Below are 19,597 nucleotides of genomic sequence, written 5' to 3'. Positions count from 1 at the left end.
CACAATTGCCATAGGCCACTGTGGCTTACTTAAGTGATGGTAGGTTGTGATGCATGCTGGGGACCACTGTGAATATTCAAGGCATGGTGGGCACTCATTGCAGCTTATTGTGAAATCCTAACCCAGTTAGGGTGGATTGTTACCATGGTTAACAAGCCAACCACAACCCTTGGGCTGTTTTGGGATTGGGAATCGTTTGTTAACCATGGTTCCAATGCACCCTGCATTGGGTTCAAATGTCAGGATAAGCTACAGTGACCGCCCACCATGGCTTAAATATTCACAGTATTTGCCAGCATGTACCACAACCTACTGTGCCACAGTGGGCTGCAGCAATCATGTAAACCAGGTCTCGGAGTAAGGATAAATTTTCCTCCTGGTGTTGCCTAGGAAAAAAGAATTCCTGTCACCAATAAGGATGACTCTCCTGACACGCCTTAGTCTGTCTAGTTGCTTGGGGAGTTTATGAGCCCTTTTGCCATAGACCTCTCCCTTCAGCCAAACCCTAGAAGAAAATAAAAAGAGCGGTGCTTTGAATTCCTCCCTCCCAAAGCCCATAAACTTATAAATTAATACCCTTCTTTAAATTCCCAAAACTGAACTGGAAGCATTGTAATGATATGGGGAAGAGTATAGTGAGAATTCCCTTTTAAAACAATGCAGCCAAATGTCCAAATATAAAAGAAGAGTTTGTTTAGGAAAAAAGAGGGGGAAAACAGGAAAGGCAACAATCATACATATAGATAAAACAAAATCAATAAAGTCAATCTAACTTATCTGGTCACATAACCTCCTTGAGTAGAGTCTTAGGTCTCAGAGCATATCCAGAGTTCATTGCAGAGAGGATGGTTCAGTAAAAGCCTGCCCTTTGCAGAGACTGATAGTTGTTTTGTTTAATAAATTAATAGCCTCCATCTCCACTGTCAATGGTTTAGTCAGCAGAAAATTACCTTCTTAACAACAGTAAACTTTCATCTTAATAATCCAAGATAGTTAGAACCAGTCATCTCATCCTATTCTTAAAAAAGAGCTTAAAGTTTGGGTTGATTTACTTGTGATGAAGTACCTGCCTTTAGTCCTTGGCTATATTTTGTGTCTCTTTTTTATTCTTATACTGATGCTTGTGAGTGTCCCACAAAGGCACAAGAGACAATAAGGGAGATAAAATAAAACTGCATGGGCAGTATTCAGTGCTGGAAATTTGCCAGCTCTAAACATGTTGCACTAGCAGGAATGACCCCTGGCACAATGGGAACCTAGTGCTGGATAGTAAAACCCAGGAAACTAACTAAAACTACCACTTCCAGAATGGGATGGATCAACAGAGCTCCCTTATGAGAGCTCCACTGGCTTGACCTATTCCAGAAGTAATAGTTTTGGTTAGTTTTTAGTTGCAGCAGCCAGTGCTAGCTTCCCGTTGCATCAGCAGTCATTCCTGCTAGCGGCATGGCAGTATTGCATACTGCCCCATGACTTGGGATAAAGGGCAATGTTGTGAACACAGCATTAGAAGCTACCCTCTCCTCCTTGCTTGGGAGGGCTAATAGAGAAAAGAACTGGAGCCCAATTCAAAGAGGTGACAAATTACAGTTAGTACAATTCTGACCTCTAACCATGGAAGTTCTAATTTCTGCATAAGAGAATCAGTGGCTGGACTATACTGGAAGGGGAATGAGTGTGTAAAGTCAAACACCTGGGCCATAGCTAGATCTAAGGTTTATCCCTGGATCGTCCAGGGGTCAAACCTGTTCATCTAGGTGACACACAGGGGGTCCAGTGCTCAGGCAGGGGCGAACCATGGATGATTCCAGGATAAACCTTAGGTCTAGCTGTGGCCCTGGTAATTCAGATGCTGGAATTTGAATGAAATTAAAACCTTTTGTGAAAAAATGCAAGGGAAAATGAAAAGGTCACCTTCTTCATTAACGGTAATATATTTTAATTAAAAAATAAAAATGAAGCAATAAACTATGTGTAAAAATCCTACTTTCTTCTTTTCAGAACTGTGTCTGCAAGGGCAAAAATCACTGCTATTGTGATGGAACTAAAGGCAGTAAGGTAAGGAACACTATATATTTTCCCTGCTGTTTATTCCAAAGATCCATCCTCATTATCTTTTTTTTAACTGTATTAATCTAAATGTATACAGGAATAATAATAAAAAACAAGAACAAGTAAGATTTGTATAGAGCATTCAAGTGTTTAAAGCGCTTCGCATGCATTATCTATTTGTAATTCTTACAACAACTCTATAAGGTAAGTTAGTATTATTATGTCCCATATTACAGATGGGGACTGATTACATGGGCATGAATATCAGTATTTTGATATTTCACTGACAAGGGCACAGCTACTGGAAATCATTTTGTGATTGTATGGTGCACTTGTACTAGAAACAGCATAACAGTTTCAACGTAATTTAAGAGAGACATTGTGGTTCTAGTCCACACTTGAACATGAAGCTCACTGGGTGACTTGTGACTGTTCTACTTGTGTATCAGTAGCTTAACATCCATAGATTCCAGTGCCATTCCACCAACACAACAATGGTGTATCTCATCCCCTGATGTAACATAAATATAGGATTGCTCTGTTATTTTGGTAACTAATAGATTGACATGCCTATCCCTTCTTCTACTACTTCTTCTTCTTCTTCTTCTTCTTCTTCTTCTTCTTCTTCTTCTTCTTCTTCTTCTTCTTCTTCTTCTTCCTCTTCTTCTTCTTCTTCTTCTTCTTCTTCTTCTTCTTTCCATATATTGCTATTCCAGCATCTGCCAGTGGAGGGAGCACGCTACTGTCAACTGTAAACAAAATTTTGTCTACCTTCCTTCTGGTTCCTCATGTTCTTATTAAAAACATAATCAAGAATATTGTTTGGTCCTATTCTTAAATTTTGCATAGATTGGCTAATCGTAGATTTCCCCCCAAATTCCTCAAATACTAAAATAATTTTGAATTTATCTGGGTTTAAAGTAGTTCTAAAGCATAACAGCAGGTTTCCAGTATAATATGTTCAATAAACACTTCACATATATGTGAGGTGTTTTATGGCCTGGTGATTGGAGCCTGCTTGGTGTCTTTTGACAATCATCTATCTTTCTGCTTTCCCAGTAAGAGGTCCTTCCCTTGTATATCCCAACCAGGTGGTTGCCTTTACAGCACTGGGCTGCCTCTACCTTAAGCAAAACCCCACACTTTCTCTGCAGCATGGTGGCAGTGGCTAATCCCAGTGCAGGGTTTCTTGCAGCCACTAGCACTCCAAGCCTGCCCCCTGCCCTCTACCCAGGTGGACGGTGACCAATCAAGGGTCACCATCTACCCAGGAATGTTTCCGCCACAACTCCATACTTGCCTCCCTCCAGGGGAAAAAGTCAGGGTAAGTCCCTGACATTTTAAAGTCGTGGTTGGTGGGAAATCCCTGTGATGGCTGCGAAGTGGCTGCTGTATTGTATAACCGACACAGTGCCACCACACACTCACCACAGAGCTTTCAGATATTCTAGGCAGCCCCCAGTACTCTGATATAAGTCCTGCTTCCTTCCCATGTATACAGTGCACTTTAGGCAACTTCCTCTTAGGAAGAAGCTAGTGGAGAAAAGATGGCCCCAACACACCCCTGCTTCACAACGCACAATACCAGAGTGTCCCCAATCTGTCATCTCCACTGGCTCATTTAATAGGGAACAGGCTTTGGAAGCTAGAGATAGGAGTTAAAGACCAACACCAGGACAAGGGAGGAATACCTTTTGCATTCCTGGCCAAAAAGTCAAAACATGTCAGGTGCAAAAGAAAGGCTACTCCTAGGTCTCAAACCCACACTGCAAGCACCATGGAGCAGTTTGCTAAGCAGTCAGCTACAACAGCAGACAGCAAATTTACAAATCATGGGGCATTTGTCTTCCCAGCTGACCCCAGCCTCAACACTGAGTCATAGAAGCCAGGAACACAGAGGCTGCAGGAGGAGCCCTAGCCTGCTGGAACAGCTTGTGCTTTGCATGCTGGAGGTCCCTCATTCAAATTCACAAGACAATTCCACAATAGGAAAGGTGGAGGGGTTCCCCACACACAAGAAAAGCTGAGCCAGTCAGAAAGAGCACTGCATGGACCAATGCCCTGTCCCCTGCATGTGGCAACAAGCACTTTTGACCCATTCCTCCCACTGGCAACCGATGTGACCAATTCATCCTCTCAGGGTTGGCCAGCCCTGCCAAGTAGCATTCTAGTAGGACTCATTGTCCATCAGCCCTTCATCAGCCCCATCCCTTGCTCTCTTGTCACACCAACTGACTTCCTCATACAACTTGGCAGCATGAGGAAGTTGTATGAGGAAGCCAACTGACTTCCTCATACAACCCAGCCCACTGAGGCACCCTGAGACACTGCATCCATACAATCTGGGTGAGCAAAGAATGGAGGGGCCATTGCCTTAAGCACACCAAACTCCCTGAATGTCCCTTTAGAATCCCAGCTGAGGCCAGATGAGGGTTGCTTGTTTGTTTATTGTAAAAGCTTATATCCTTCCTATAAGGGAAGGCAGCAAACAAGTGATCAACAATATTTACTATAATCCTAAACATCCAAATTAATAAACCATACCATACATCTTTATTGCGATCCATAGATCCATGAAAAAACAAGAATCAAACAGGAAACATCAGTTAGAGCTATTGTCAACTTAAGTCTAAACAGAGAGCTCTAATCATAATAATAAACGCCAAACATAAGAACAGTTTGTAAAAACAGCAGTTAACCATAAGAGCTCAGAAGAAACAAAATACCTAAGGGCTATTAAAGCTTTTAACCAAACACCTTCTTAAAGAGCCAATTTGTACATACTGCCTAAAACAGTGCATTGTTGATGCCTGAAAAATCTCTGATGGCAGAGCATTATACAAGGTGGGTGCAGCCACAGAGAAGGCTCTAGATGTTCTGGCTGTCCACCTAGCTTCAAGAGGTTGAGGAATCTGAAGTAGTGCCTGTGATAACATTAGGAGCAGGCAGGGGAGGAACATATGGTAGAAGGTAGTCCTTAGGAGATTTCCCAAGGTTTGAAGCTATTTGAGTGGAATTTGTTTGCTTGTACTAAATGTTTTTGACTTGCTAAATCCAAATTTGTCTGTACATTAGCAATAGCAAGCACAGCAGCTAAGGTTGCTGATGCCAACTCCAGTTTATACTTACTCTTCATAGACTGAAGCCTGGATTGAAAATTGGATGGCAAATAGAGGGAGAAAACGTGGAGGCAGTGACAGACTTTGTATTTCAGGGCGCAAAGATTACTGCAGACGCTGACTGCAGACAGGAAATCAGAAGACGTTTACTTCTTGGGAGGAGAGCAATGACAAATCTTGATAAAATAGTTAAGAGCAGAGACGCCACACTGACAACAAAGGTCCGCATAGTTAAAGCAATGGTATTCCCCATAGTAACCTATGGCTGCGAGAGCTGGACCATAAGGAAAGCTGAGTGAAGGAAGATAGATGCTTTTGAACTGTGGTGTTGGAGGAAAATTCTGAGAGTGCCTTGGACTGCAAGAAGATCAAACCAGTCCATACTCCAGGAAATAAAGCCAGATTGCTCACTTGAGGGAATGGTATTAAAGGCAAAACTGAAGTACTTTGGCCACATAATGAGAAGACAGGATACCCTGGAGAAGAGGCTGATGCTAGGGAAAGTGGAAGGCAAAAGGAAGAGGGGCCGACCAAGGGCAAGATGGATGGATGATATTCTGGAGGTGACAGACTTAACCTTGGGGGAGCTAGGGGTGGCAACAGCCTACAGAAAGCTCTGGCGTGGGCTGGTCCATGAAGTCACGAAGAGTTGGAAACGACTGAACGAATAAACAACAACAAAACACATGTCTGACTTCAGAACACCAAAGCTGGCAACTCCAAATTCTGGTCTCCTCTGAGTGGTTTATCATTACATTATTGAGCCTTGGTTTCATGCAGCCCCCCCTCCCCCCTCCTCTTGCAGGGCAGCTTTCACTTCCATTTTCAATCAACAAAAGCTTTGTGTTATGTCTGAACTCTAAATTGTGATTAATCTTATCTATGGTTTATTGAAACCAGCCAGCATAATTAACAGTGGTTTGAAGATGGCTTGTTTTAGTAAACCATACTTACAGTTTATCTGGGTTCAGATGAAAAAATAAACTGCAGTTAGTTAAAAATGGAAGTGAAAACTTCTGACCTACTTACTACAGACAACACTTACACAGATTTGTTCACATAACAACAAACCATAGTATGTCTCTCCATCTGAACAAGACAATCATCTCTCAGTACAACCTATCTCACTGGATTGTCCCAAGGGGGGAAATGGATAACCTGTCTATTTTATCACCCTGTATTCCATAGGAACAGGGTGGGATAGATGGATGGATCTCTGGAAGAACGCCATGCCTTAGGAGATGAAACGATTCTTTTTGCTAATGCAACAGGATGCCTTAAATTCATGCTCTGATTATTTTATTTTATTTAATAAAAACTTTTAAATGTTTTCTTTGAAATTGAGGGCTAGTTTGTACAGGTGAACAAACTCCACATGGTCATATGGGGAAGTATATTCTTTGAACTGGTGCTCTATAAATGCACACTAAAAGCAATTTCCATGGTTAAGGCAGTCCTTTTTGAGTGTGTGGGGATCTCATGAATATTGCCTCCCTGTTTAAACTGGGGATGTTTGAGGAATTGGATCTTTGCAAATTTGAATATGAACTGGCCCATTCCATCTCCTGGACTAATGAACAGATTAGAACATAGTTCTTCTTTAGATTTTGCAGTTCTCCAAATTTTGCAATGCAGTTCTTTCCTCAAAAGATGTATCAAAACGCATTTTCAAATGTTTATTTTGAGATAAAGTACCATTCAAAATGTATTTTTGTGAGAATATATGTATTTAATTGCACATTTTCATGTGTATTTTTTAAAAAAAAAGTTTCCAGATCAATGTGGAAATAGGAATTATTAATGAACATAAGCAAAAGAGACACAGGCCCGCAATAGACTGATCTGTTGATCCCTAGTTTAAACTAGCTTTAGTAATTCAATAGTTGGCAATGAGTTCATTAGAGGAAAGTGACAATATAGATGGTGATGATGATGATCATCATGATTTCAGTACAAAGCAGGACCAATCACCACAATCAAATATATGTGTTGAATTGATCTGTGTGCATAATAAGGTGGATGTGAGATTGCTTCATTGCTGTGCCTAGCTTTCAGCTCAACACATAATCAACCAATTTATTTTCATCAGCTTTGCTTTGGTGTGGCATGATAAATCTGAGGCAAATTCCCATTCTCAGTTTGCAAACTTGGTTGTCTGCACTGGAGTTGTAATTATTTCTTTCAACTGCTGCCATAGAACAGCTGTTATTTAATACCATTAACTCAACAGCTGGCAGTTTTATAGCATCTGCCAGCTGAAATATTATTTTTTAACAGAATTAGAATTCCAGACCATTCTGACACTGGTAAAGGCCAAGAATGTTACAGCTTTGTTAGGATATGGCAGCAATGCTGGTTGGGCCCTTTTTTGCTGTCATATAAGCTTTGTGCTTTTCAGCCAACCTCTATAAACACAGCAAATTCTGAAGCCTTTATTTCTGGTAAATAATAACATGTCCAGCTGACTATTCTGAATGGGCATATATGAGCATCCAGCACATATCTTTCAACCTATAATCCACACACTGGCAGCTTCACCTGATCCTCTTTATGGTGGATTCCTCCAACTCTGCTTTTCTATGATGCTTGCTCGTCTCTTCCATAACATATCATAAGTGGTAATAGGCACTGTGCCAACAGTAGTGATGGACAGGACAAGAGAAGAGTCTTTGCACTTTTAAGTGTACCATTTCAGGCCATGGATTCTGATGATGCTCTGTGATGTGGCTCGGTTTGTAGAGTTGTGCTATGGATCAGATCTGGAGCAGGAGTCAAGTTAAGTCAGATTTCTCAGGTAGATCAGCACCATGGAAAGCTCCAAGTGGCACTGGGACTAAAAACTAGATAGGGCTGTCTTTATGTTGCTCCAACAAGGATCTTCTTCTTCTATTGGGAATGAATGGCAGATCAAGTCCCAAAAGGCCCCATGACCACTATCTACTGGAGGGGGGAATGTGGGGGAGGAAACCCACAACTAATTCTTACAAGTAGCATAAATGTCTGTAATTCTAACAAATCTCCATACCACTTTGAGGACCATACTTGCAAGATCCTTAATTTGGAGAACAGGTCTGAAAGAAAGGCCTTCAACACCCAAAATTTGGAATTCATTAAAAAGGAAATGACATTCAGTATAATAAAATAAACAATCCCAGGGAAGATGGTGTATTGTTTCATCCACTCCACAAACCTCAAAGAGAGTGGAATCAGAGCTCCCCAAAACAAACAGATTGCTACATAAAATGCAGTATCCACTCAAGACCTAGAATGTAGCAACCTGCTAAATCTGACCACATTGATCAGAAATCCTAAAATCATTAAGGGCTCAACAGAAGAATATAAAAATCCTTTTCTCCCCAAAAGACCACTCTCCTACTGTTAATGCCAATCCAGTTTGATTCCATGCCAAATGCAGCTTTTAACCTGTGATGGTAACAAAGGAAGTCTGATATCAGTTACATCATGTCCCAATGCTTCCTTGGTGGCCTGATTAGCCAATTCTTTACCCACTCACACCCACATGAGCAGGGAACCAACTATAAGTCCCATAACCTACAGTTCAGAATTTGCTTTCTATATTCAACAATGTTCAGAGCAAATCTATGGTTTAAACAGAAATTTTGATGGCGGTAGGCTGGTTAGCCCCATCTTCATGCAGACTGAGGATCTCTTACAGGGCCCTGGATTGTATCAGAAATCTCAGGCTGTGGCATGCAGGATTCCTCAGGGCCTGTCTCCTCGGAGCCTGAGCATGGTAATGTAACCTCCTCTGGAGAACTGCATACCCATGAGGTGAAAGCCTCATGTCACCTTCCCATAGCCAAGCCTTCTCCCTGTACCATTAACTGTGTGGCGTCTCTTACTCTGAGGACAATGGCTTGGAATCCTCTATGGGTCCTGGTCCATGCTACTAAGCTAACTGTAGTGCCAGCTTCCTATCTTTCCAGCTTAGCTCTCATGTGCCACATCAAAATGGGGGGAGGGGAGCTTCTGACTCAATATGTCATTAATGTCTATGAATTAACTGAAAGGTGTGGGTGTGTCTAATGGATTAAATCAAACATTCCTGAATTTTACCCTCAAATCTGCAGTGAATCTTCAGGAGAAACAGCAAGGATACACACGAAGTCTTATGTATATATATTTTACAGGGTGAAAAGGGCTTTCCTGGTTACCCTGGCCCACCTGGTCAGATGGGTTTCCCTGGCCCAGAGGGTCCCCCTGGACCACAAGGACCCAAGGTATGCTGATGTGTGCGCATGTGAGACACTGAGTGTGTGAAAAAGAGATTATTATGAAGAACACAGCAAAAGCAAAAGATACTACTGAGTTTGTAGTTTACAGTGCAGTTCTAACTTCTGCCCATTGTTGATGGCTGGAGGAGGTTAGGTTGCAGCAGAAGTTGGCTTCCACTTGCAGAGAGAAGCTGCACTAATGGGGGCAGTGGTACAGCTAAGGTTGGACCTTTGGGCCAAAGTGAACCTTCGGGGTCCCAAATGACTACCCCAAGAGTGGCAGGTGATGATGGCATCAGGGTAGAAGAGGCAAACTCCATGGTGCTATTATTTAAGTGAGCTTAAAATGCTAAATTGCACGTGCTTGGTGTACTTTTTTAAACAGAGTTGGCAAACATTTTACCATATAAGAAATATAAAAACAGTAGTATAACATGAAATGGTAGTTGAGGAGGGGAAAGAGAAATGATAGTTGTGTATATCTGAAGTAATAGACATGGCTATCTAAAGGAGGGGGGCTTAAGACTATTAAGTCCAGGGTCCAGCGATTATGAACCCCCATGAGTGCAGGAGGCTCTCCTCTTCACAAAGTCATTCTCCATGCATACAGCAAGGCAAGTGGAGTTGGAGTATCTAAGCAACATGCTTAGAGAATGTCTGAAGAGGGTTTCTGAGAGAATACATCCAGTGTCTGTCAACATTCTGCAATATCACTGAGCTTTTTTTCTATGCTGAATTTCTTTTCTTCTTTTAATAATTACTATTTATTGTTATTTACATAATACAAGGTGATATCATAATACCAGATGCATAATAATGCCAAATACTTCTCACAATGATCACATTTTAACATCAAAGACAAAAACAAGCAATATTTATACCAAAACTGGTATTAAATCATTCCACATAAAGAAAGGGATTTTAATGATTTCTGAGCTTTTTCATTCCAGTAAATAATAAAAAGACTACACTTTTCCATAAATCAATCCTCTATTGATCTCCCTTCTCTAGCTCTTACCATATTAGCCAATTTAATCATAGCAGTGATGTCTCAGACCCCAAGACACCAATCATTAATAAAAGGTGGGTGAACTTTCTTCCAACTAAAACTGATTGTCAGTTGGGCAGCTGCTAAGAGATAAATCACCATTAACAAGCAATTATGTCCTCATCATATTCAAAAGGAAATATGAATGAGTCTTTTGGGAGTACATATCACAAGATTAAATTGATCTCATTCAATGTTGTTGCTGTATTGCAACCCAGAGAGATAGGTACCAGATCACTGCTTTTAAGCCTTTTATTGGAAAGGTTTTGCATTTGCAATGCCCATTTTTCCTTTTGCCAGCAGGATTATTATCCCTGTAGTTCGCTAAGGTATGTTTTCCTTTTTAAAAAGAGCATATCTGTTATAGAGACTTATGTAACAGTGGGGTTGACTTCATTTTTTGTCTGTTATTTAAATTCCTTTAATAACTAGAGTACAATGGAAATGCGATGTAAGAAAGAATAAATTACGTCTTTTGATCTTCTACAGAAATACAAAGTTTTAATATGATTGTACTTTCCTTTTGCTTCCTAGGGCTTCCCAGGGCCAGTTGGCTATGCTGGACCTAAAGGTTCAAGGGTTGGTATTTTGTTTAGTTGTAATATACTAGTAATTATTCTATTAAAAATTGTAACAGTTATCTGAAAACATTGGGCATGGTCTCAACATTGATATGACTCGGTCCTTCGTGTGGGCATGTGCAACAGAACCCCAGCAAATTTAGATATCACACAGCTCTGATAAGGTGACCATGCAAAAAGGAGTACAGGTCTCCTATATCTTTAACAGTTGCATAGAAAAGGGAATTCAGCAGGTGTCATTTGTATATATGGAGAACCTGGTGAAATTTCCTCTTTGTCACAACAGTTAAAGGTGCAGGAGCTATACTAGAGTGACCAGATTTAAAAGAGAGCAGAGCACCTGCAACTTTAACTTGTGATGTAGAGAAAATTTCACCAGGCTCCCCATATATATATAAATGACACCTGCTGAAATTTCCTTTTCAACACAACTGTTAAGATACAGGAGCCCTGTCCTCCTTTTCATATGGTCACCCAAGCTCTGAGCCAAACTATTTGTTTAATTAGGGTGACCATATGAAAAGGAGGACAGGGCTCCTGTATCTTTAACAGTTGCATAGAAAAGGGAATTTCAGCAGGTGTCATTTGTATATATGGAGAACCTGGTGAAATTCTCTCTTCTTCACAGCAGTTAAAGGTGCAGGAGCTATACTAGCATGACCAGATTTAAAAGAGGGCAGGGCACCTGCAGCTTTAACTGTTGTGATGAAGAGGAAATTTCACCAGGTTCCCCATATATACAAATGATTCCTGCTGAAATTTCCTTTTCAGTACAACTGTTTAAGATACAGGAGCCCTGTCCTCCTTTTCATATGGTCACCCTAGTTTAATTGGATTTTGCAATGTTTTAAAAATTGAAATGCAGCTGCAGGAGGCACTAATTTTCTGGAGATGGTGTTGGGATTGGGTTGCTATTTAAATCTTTCACGCATTCAAAACTGCCACCAAGCTATTGGTTTCACAAAGGAAAAACACAGGGGCTTGAACTTCCTCTGCCCCTATGGCAGTAGTGGGGGGACTTTTTCAGCATGAGGGCCAGATTTCATTTTGGCGAAGTTGTTGGGGGCCACATTCCAGGGGCCATAGGCACAAGTGAGCAGGGTGGGGGGAAAAACCCCAGTCCTCCAAATTCCATGGTTACCAATTTAGAAGAGGAAGCATGCTTACTCAGGAGTAAATAGCTGTTGGGGGCCACATTCCAGGGGCCATAGGCACAAGTGGGCAGGGTGAAACAAACAACCCAGTCCTCCAAATTCCATGGTTACCAATTTAGAAGAGGAAGCATGCTTACTCAGGAGTAAGCAAGTGCAGCATGTCTACTCACAAACAAGCAGGCCAAGTCTCTGCATGTCAACTTAGAAGTAAGCAGGACTAAATCACTGAGCAACACTTTCAAATAGCATCATGACTCTGCATGCCTACTCAGAAGTAAGCATAACCATCATGTAAGCAAGACAAGCCTCTACATAGCTATCAAATATAAGAAGGGCAAAAAAATGAAAGGAGGACTTGATCATTCAGCAGATGCCTTCCTTGGCCTGGGCCTCTCTGCCCTACAGAGAAAAGCTCTTCTCTCTGATCAGCAGCTGATCAGAGATAAGCACTAGTATTAGCAAAAATATGTGCTTTTTGACCCCATGAACAATTGTAAACCCTTTTCTGTAAAATTCTGGTTTTGTTTTAGTAAAATAGTCTACTCACTGGTTTCTTTCTCTGTTTCTTCATATCATTAGGGTAGACCAGGAGTTCCCGGTTATTCAGGTCCCCCAGGTCTTCCGGTAAGTGAAAATATTGCTAATCAAATCCCAATATATTCATTACCTCCATCTTATTTTTATCTCTATAAATCTTAAAGCTTTATTGATATCCATGCTTTGTGCAAATCCCCCACCCCCAAAGTAATAACCCAGTCCACATGTCCACAGAATCTGCATGATTACGAAAAACCCAGTCTGCTGTGGAATCCACAGTTCAGATTCATAGATATCCAAACTCATTTGAATCTGTTATGGATTTCTCTGAGCTCCCTAAGTACAATGGGATTCTGTTTTGCTAAATCCACTGCCTTTATGGTCAAATGTCTGTCACAAGGCATTCTAAATTTGCAGTAGTACTTAACTTGACAATGTTATAACTATTTTTAGGGTGAACCCGGAAATGCTGGTCCTCCAGGTCGTCTAGGTATACCGGGATGCAATGGGACAAAGGTAAGAATAAAGCAGAACCTATGGCCTACCTGTAAGGTGTACAGGTGGTAAAACATCTTCCTGTGGCACTCCCTAGACCCTGAAAGACTTCTGGAAAGGTATGTGAGCGGAGTAACAGAGGGCATCATCTCTAGGGGGCCTTCTGCATATCTTTGTCTCTGTGCCATCTTCTCTTTCACATTTCTCTTATTTCCAGGGTGAGAGGGGGTTTCCAGGGCTTCCAGGACAAGGAGGACTTCCAGGATTACCAGTAAGTTTCAGTTTATGATAGTCTAACATGTCTTGTGTAAAGTTCTCATCCCAGTGGCCTAAATTGTTTCATTAAAATTAATTAATAACCACAGTACTGACCAGGAAAAAACGAGGAGAGGTTTCAAATTATCAATGCCAAATTAAATGAAAATTGTGGAGACCTGCATTAATAGACAAATTCAGCAAGAATGTATGTCTCAAGTATGGCAAGGTTAAAACACACAGTTCCCATTTATCACACAAGCCAACAGAAACCCTGCTATACTTTGAGCACCCTTGCATTAAGGGGAAATCGTGTTGCTTACTTGGGGTGCTTCTTCCTTTTTGGCATGATTGCTATGGGCTGTATTACACAGATGGAGAGGGGCGACCACGTGGTTTGAATTGAATACTTCCCTTCCATTCGCTTCCATTGGGATAGTGGCATCTTGTGGCGGAAGATCCTGCTTTTTCCCAGCAATTACCACTTTAAAAGTGCTTCTTTTCATGGAGGAATTTCTAAACGATACCGTGGGAGACATCCTGGTCATTTACAATGTTTTGTAAATGACCCACAAACTTCTATGAGTGGTCAATCAAGAGCATGCAATAAAAGCTCATGTAAAGAAGCTCTTTGACAATAATCAGTTAGTACTCTGCAAAGAAATTGCTACATAACATACCAATCAAGTACTGTAAAATAGCTCCTTTTGTCTTTCTTAACTTTGTATGTACATCAGTTTCATGATTGTAAACAACCCTGTTGTTTTGAAGTTCTTTTGATATTATTATTATTATTATTTTCAAGTGACAGCAAGAAATATCAAAACATAATTTAAAAATATAAAAGGAATTTTCTTCTGGCTTACTTAAGCTGCAGTTCTCTACACACTTAAATGGTATATCATATTGAACCCAGTGGGGCTTACGCTTGTGTAGATATGTATAGGAAATATACAAGAGTAAAATTGGCTAGACTGGGCCGTATATTTCCTTTCTTCTATAATTCTGCCATTTCATGCTGTGTTTGTTATTTTGAACACTTCCCTGGACAAATAAGGACTGAATTCTAGAAACAGTGTATTTCTGAGATTAGATGTTATTACCGTGACCAAATAGAACAGAGGACAGGGTTCCTATATCTTTAACAGTTGAATAGAAAAGGGAAATTCAGCAGGTGTCATTTGTATGCATGCAGCACTTGGTGAAATTCCCCCTTCAACACCACAGTTAAAGCTGCAGGACCCCTGCCCTCTTGTGTATCTGGGAGAGTGACCAATTCTTGTGATGAAGAGGAAATTTCCCCAGGTGCTACATGCATAAAAATGACACCTGCTGAAATTTCCTTTTCTATACAACTGTTAAAGATACAGGACCCCTGTCCTCCTTTTCATATGGTCACCCTACATTTTATGCATTTATAATGTGTTGTATTTTTCTCTATCTAGGGTCCTAAAGGCACCAAAGGAGGAAAAGTAAGTCAGTAAATCTGCAAAAGAAGCAAACAGTGCTATGAATTAGGATCATGGAGGGCAGACTTCAGGCTTGCATGATCTACTTTGTTATTTTACTAGAATCCCAAGGTCCACCAACTGGAACCAGATGCAAAATGGTGGCTCAGGGAACAGTGCTATTATGTACTGAGCCACCATGATTATTATAGTTGGGCGATGTAAATACTCCTGTACAAATCAACATTGTTTCTACAGATAATCAATTCTAACAGTCTAATTTTGACCTAAAATTGGAATTGGACACCCTTGCCACTCTACAGCCAAAGGTCTATCAGCAGCCCACTCCTAGGAAATACAGGAAGTGTAGATTTGCTCCTTCTTTTTGAATAGGGACAATTTCTTCTCAGGTTTTTAGTTCTGAAATACTTGTCTCATCTCTGAAGAACTAAGAATACTTCATTTTTTCTGGGGTGGGTGGGTTAAAATACATTCAAATTTTACACAGACTGTTATGTAGGTGCAGTTTCAAGAATTTTCATTTCCCTTAATTTGTGTCTTTATCCATGCACATTGATAAAATATATGACAGCATCAAGATTTTTTGTGTGCAATATTTTACTGATGAACATGTATGTGCATGTGTGGGCATTGATAAAATACTTGGGAGAAATCAGGCCTGATATGATTATCTGTACAGTTGCATCAAGATTCTTTATGTGCAGTGTGGTGTAGGGACTGGGAGTTGGGAAATCCGGGTTCTAGTCCCCTCTCAGCCATGGAAACCCATTGAGAGACTTTGGGCGAGTCGCAGACTCTCAGCCCAACCTACCTCACAGGGTGGTTGTAAGGATAAATTGGAGAGGAGGAGGATTATGTATGCCGCCTTGGGTTCCTTGGAGGAAAAAGGGTGAGATATAAATGAAATAAATATATAAATAATAAATACCAGTATGCAAGAATGCATGTGCTCGTCAGTGAAACACCATACAAGAAAAATGTTGACGCAAGCATACATATGAACACATCAAAGGTGCTTTTTTCAAAAATGTTTTATCAATACACAGTAAGGCAAAAGGGGAGTGAATTGTAACAATTATCCCAGTTAAACCAGACTTTAAGTTTTATGGGGAACCAACCAAACTTGGTGTTTTAAATTTGTAATTTCGCATTGCTGCTGTTTTTATCTGGTTGAGCTTTTATATTTTATTTTATATTATGGTTTTATACTGTTTTATACTTTAAATAGTTTTAATTTTTGTGAACTGCCCAGGGAGCTCAGGCTATTGGGCGGTATAGAAATGTAATAAATAAATAAACAATGAAGGAATGAATGGAGTAAATTCTCTCATCGTTGATGACAATTGGACAACCTTTTCTCAAATCTGCTCACCACCATTAAAATATCAAATCAAAAGATGATTAGTTTGCTGCATTTGTCTGGGAGGTTTTAGTGCTGACATGCTGTTCCAATACACCTCCTGTCCAGCATTGAACATAATGGACTAATTCATTCTCTCTCTCTCTCTCTCTCTCTCTCTCTCTCTCTCTCTCTCTCTCTCTCTCTCTCTCTCTCTCTCTTTCTCTCATTTAATTCCCAAGGGCTGTCCTGCAAATGGATATGACCAGAGTTATAGTTCTCAAGCTGATCCTGGATTGCCAGGTATACCTGGATCTCAGGTAAGCCTGAGAAAAAATACATACCGAAGAATAACTTAGACATGAATAAACATGTTCAGTTTTCTGGGATAGCAAACCGTGGAATGTTAAGTTTGACGGGTTTTTATCACTGGACTATCAGTGATAGCAGAGTAACAACGGTCTTAACTATGAAACTAGTAGAAGACTCAATAAATTGTAAGGCAGAGAATTTAGGTTTGTAGTTTACAAAAATAAATACTTTACTGGCAGTTCATTATGGCATAAACAATGTACAAAAATACTCACACATGATCAGATAGAAATACATCAGACAGCAGTTCTTCACAGGAACAGATTATTTAAGCTGGTTACAGAGATATCAAACACTCCTTATATACACTTTACTGTACAACTGATGCAACACATAATTGGCACTCATAGAAAACTTCACACTATGTCACAGTCCAATTATACAATTAAGCACATCTGCAAATTTGACCTTTCCAGTAATTGTCTCTTGCTGACTCAAGGCTTTTATCCGGGTTTTGCAGATCAGTCCAGAAATATGGAAAAAGAAAAAATCTGAGTCCTGTTCCAGGATCTCAACAAAGTTAGGGCAGTATAAGACTTTAATGACGAGGCTCAGAAACTATTGAGAAGCTCAGAAGCTATATATAAGCTCATTATATATTATTTTCTCCATTTATAGAGCTCCTAAAAAGGAATTGCTGGATCTTTTGGGGGTCAGTATGGTTAGCTGACCACTAATATATTTATTAAATTATACAGATAATACATTTTTGTGAAGGTTGCCAAGTTTACTATTTTAGTTGCAAAACGTAGACATGATTTTGTAGACAGGAATGTAACAGACTTTAGGGCAGCCTTCTCCCACCTGTACTATCCAGATATGTTGGACTGCAAAACCCCAAATTCCCAGCCAGTATGGCTGAGCCGCCATTGTTGGATTCAAAGGCCCCCTTCCGCTCATGCAAGGTGCTTCCATTCATAGATGTTTTCCACTTACAGAAGACTCTTTCCACTAGCAGAAAGGAACCTTCAGATCCAACCCAATGTATACATTATGTTGTGAAGGCTTATTGGTTTACAATAAATATATTGCTCCTACTGCTCAGTGGGATTAATATTTTGATGTCTTTATTGATGGATATCAAAATATGGTAAAAGGGAATGAAATACTCAAGTAAAGTAGTAAAGTACCTTTTTACACATGCTTTCCATGGATTTTAACTTAGTTGGTTTTTATATCACATTTTTAAACTTTTAATATTTTAAATTTATCTCACACTGTCGTATTTCATGGTTTTAATTGTGCACTGTCCAGAGAGCCTCAGCTAATGGACAGTATAAAAATGTAATAAATAAATAAATAAATAAATAAACTTATTTATGCTATATTATTTAAAAGAATATTTTAAAGAAGAGTTAAAGATGGAAGAATTATTATTATTTCTTCTTTTAATGTAAAGGGTGAACCAGGACCTCCAGGATCACCAGGGTTGACTGGGCCAGAAGGCCCTCCAGGTTTTCCAGTAAGTAGAAAATCTAAATTTCTTTGAGTAAAGTTCGGAATTATTCAAAGAAATCTATTACATTACAGGCCAAATAGTATTAAAATCTAATGGGAGTTTTGCCCTAATTCCCATTAGGACTGACAAGCCATGGTTAGGGCCGCTAAACCTTTTGCAACAAGTGACTAGGGAACATAATTAAACCACGGTTACGTAGCCACCAGAGCAAGGAAAAATGCCATTCACGTGCCATGCTAAGCCATCATGGTTAGCTCAAAATGCTTAACCATCATGGCTTAGCATGTTGTCTGAACAGGGCCTCAGAGAGCAATCCCATGATCCCTAGACAGCATCCTACATGCCGTAGGATTGTTTGGAAAAAACACTTCTGAGATCTTGGTCACAGCTGTGATTTCCCCAGTGTCAGAACTCCCTCCTAGCCCTGCCCAGACACCATGGAGTAGCTCCTTGGGAAGGGGGGTGGAATCAGTGAGTTGGATGTGTAGATCAAAAGGATCCACAAACCTTTCAGCCTCTGTCAACACTCCCCAAGACAGAGGGGAAGTTCAGCCAGCTATGAGACTTGTCTGACTGAGTTTCATTTTGGCTGGGGGTGTGGGGGGATGCCTCTACCATAATTTCTGCCCCTTTGGCCAGAAACCAGCAGGGCTCTGAAAAGGCTGCAGTCTCTGAGATTGGTGTTCTCTATCATTTGGGCCCCTTGCCTATAGGATTTTGCTGTTAGGCACCCATCCTAAGTTGCATAGTATTTTAATATAGTGTGTTAATGTTTTATATCTTTGACCTGCTGAAAGAATGCATCATATGTATGTAATTGGACATCCTATACAAATATAGTAAAAATAAATAAATAGATAAATAAATAGGTGTTGTAATGCTCTGATGCAGGAATATATAAACGTATGCATAGCATCTCACCGGTAGAGCACATGCTTTGCGTGTAAAAGATCTTGGGTTTAATCCCTGGTATCTCAGAAAGGGCTGGGAAATATCACACTGAATTTCAGTTGCCAGTCAGTAAAAAACTAGATAGGCTGATGGTCTGACTTAGTATAGGGCTTCCAAAGCCCTGCCGGCTTGTGCTGGCAAGGGTAGGAGGAGAGGTGTGTTTTTTCTGGAACCTTCTCAGAAAGTCGCCCACCCAGTTGGATCAACATGCCCTTGGAACACCATGTTTTGAGGCCTACTGCTGGCCCAAACACTACTGGTGGCAGTTCCACACTTCTGGGACTTCACACAGGAGTACTACGGCTGATGTGCCCTCCAGTGGCTGAGTTCCTCTATGTCGGGGGGGGGGGGAATTCCTGCCACATCCTACCTCCCTATAGCCAGAGGATTCAGAGGTTAGGATTGCTCTCTTTATTCCTAAACAGCCACATCTTATGACTTTCCATAGCCGTGGGAACCAGCCCTAGTACCGCAGTCGCTAGTGGCTTTATCATCATCACTGCTGAACTCTCAGATGTAAAAAAATAAGTT

The 19,597-nt window shown here is 40.5% G+C and overlaps 1 protein-coding gene across 1 annotated transcript in view; it reads left to right on the top strand.

Annotated features, from left to right (window-relative positions):
- The window catches only part of COL4A3 (collagen type IV alpha 3 chain), a 99,792-nt gene that overhangs the window by 20,846 nt on the left and 59,349 nt on the right, over positions 1–19,597 (top strand). Inside the window, exons 2-10 of the mRNA XM_063132208.1 lie at positions 2,002–2,058; positions 9,323–9,412; positions 10,989–11,033; positions 12,769–12,813; positions 13,180–13,242; positions 13,439–13,492; positions 14,922–14,948; positions 16,527–16,604; positions 18,056–18,118. Of these exons, the coding sequence (XP_062988278.1) occupies positions 2,002–2,058; positions 9,323–9,412; positions 10,989–11,033; positions 12,769–12,813; positions 13,180–13,242; positions 13,439–13,492; positions 14,922–14,948; positions 16,527–16,604; positions 18,056–18,118 (522 nt within the window). The remainder of the gene's footprint in view (positions 1–2,001; positions 2,059–9,322; positions 9,413–10,988; positions 11,034–12,768; positions 12,814–13,179; positions 13,243–13,438; positions 13,493–14,921; positions 14,949–16,526; positions 16,605–18,055; positions 18,119–19,597) is intronic.

Source organism: Elgaria multicarinata, chromosome 8, assembly GCF_023053635.1.
Source record: "Elgaria multicarinata webbii isolate HBS135686 ecotype San Diego chromosome 8, rElgMul1.1.pri, whole genome shotgun sequence".
In the NCBI taxonomy this organism is placed as follows: domain Eukaryota; kingdom Metazoa; phylum Chordata; class Lepidosauria; order Squamata; family Anguidae; genus Elgaria; species Elgaria multicarinata.
The sequence above is the reverse complement of the archived record's forward strand: the minus strand, read 5'-3'. Positions and strand labels throughout refer to the sequence as shown.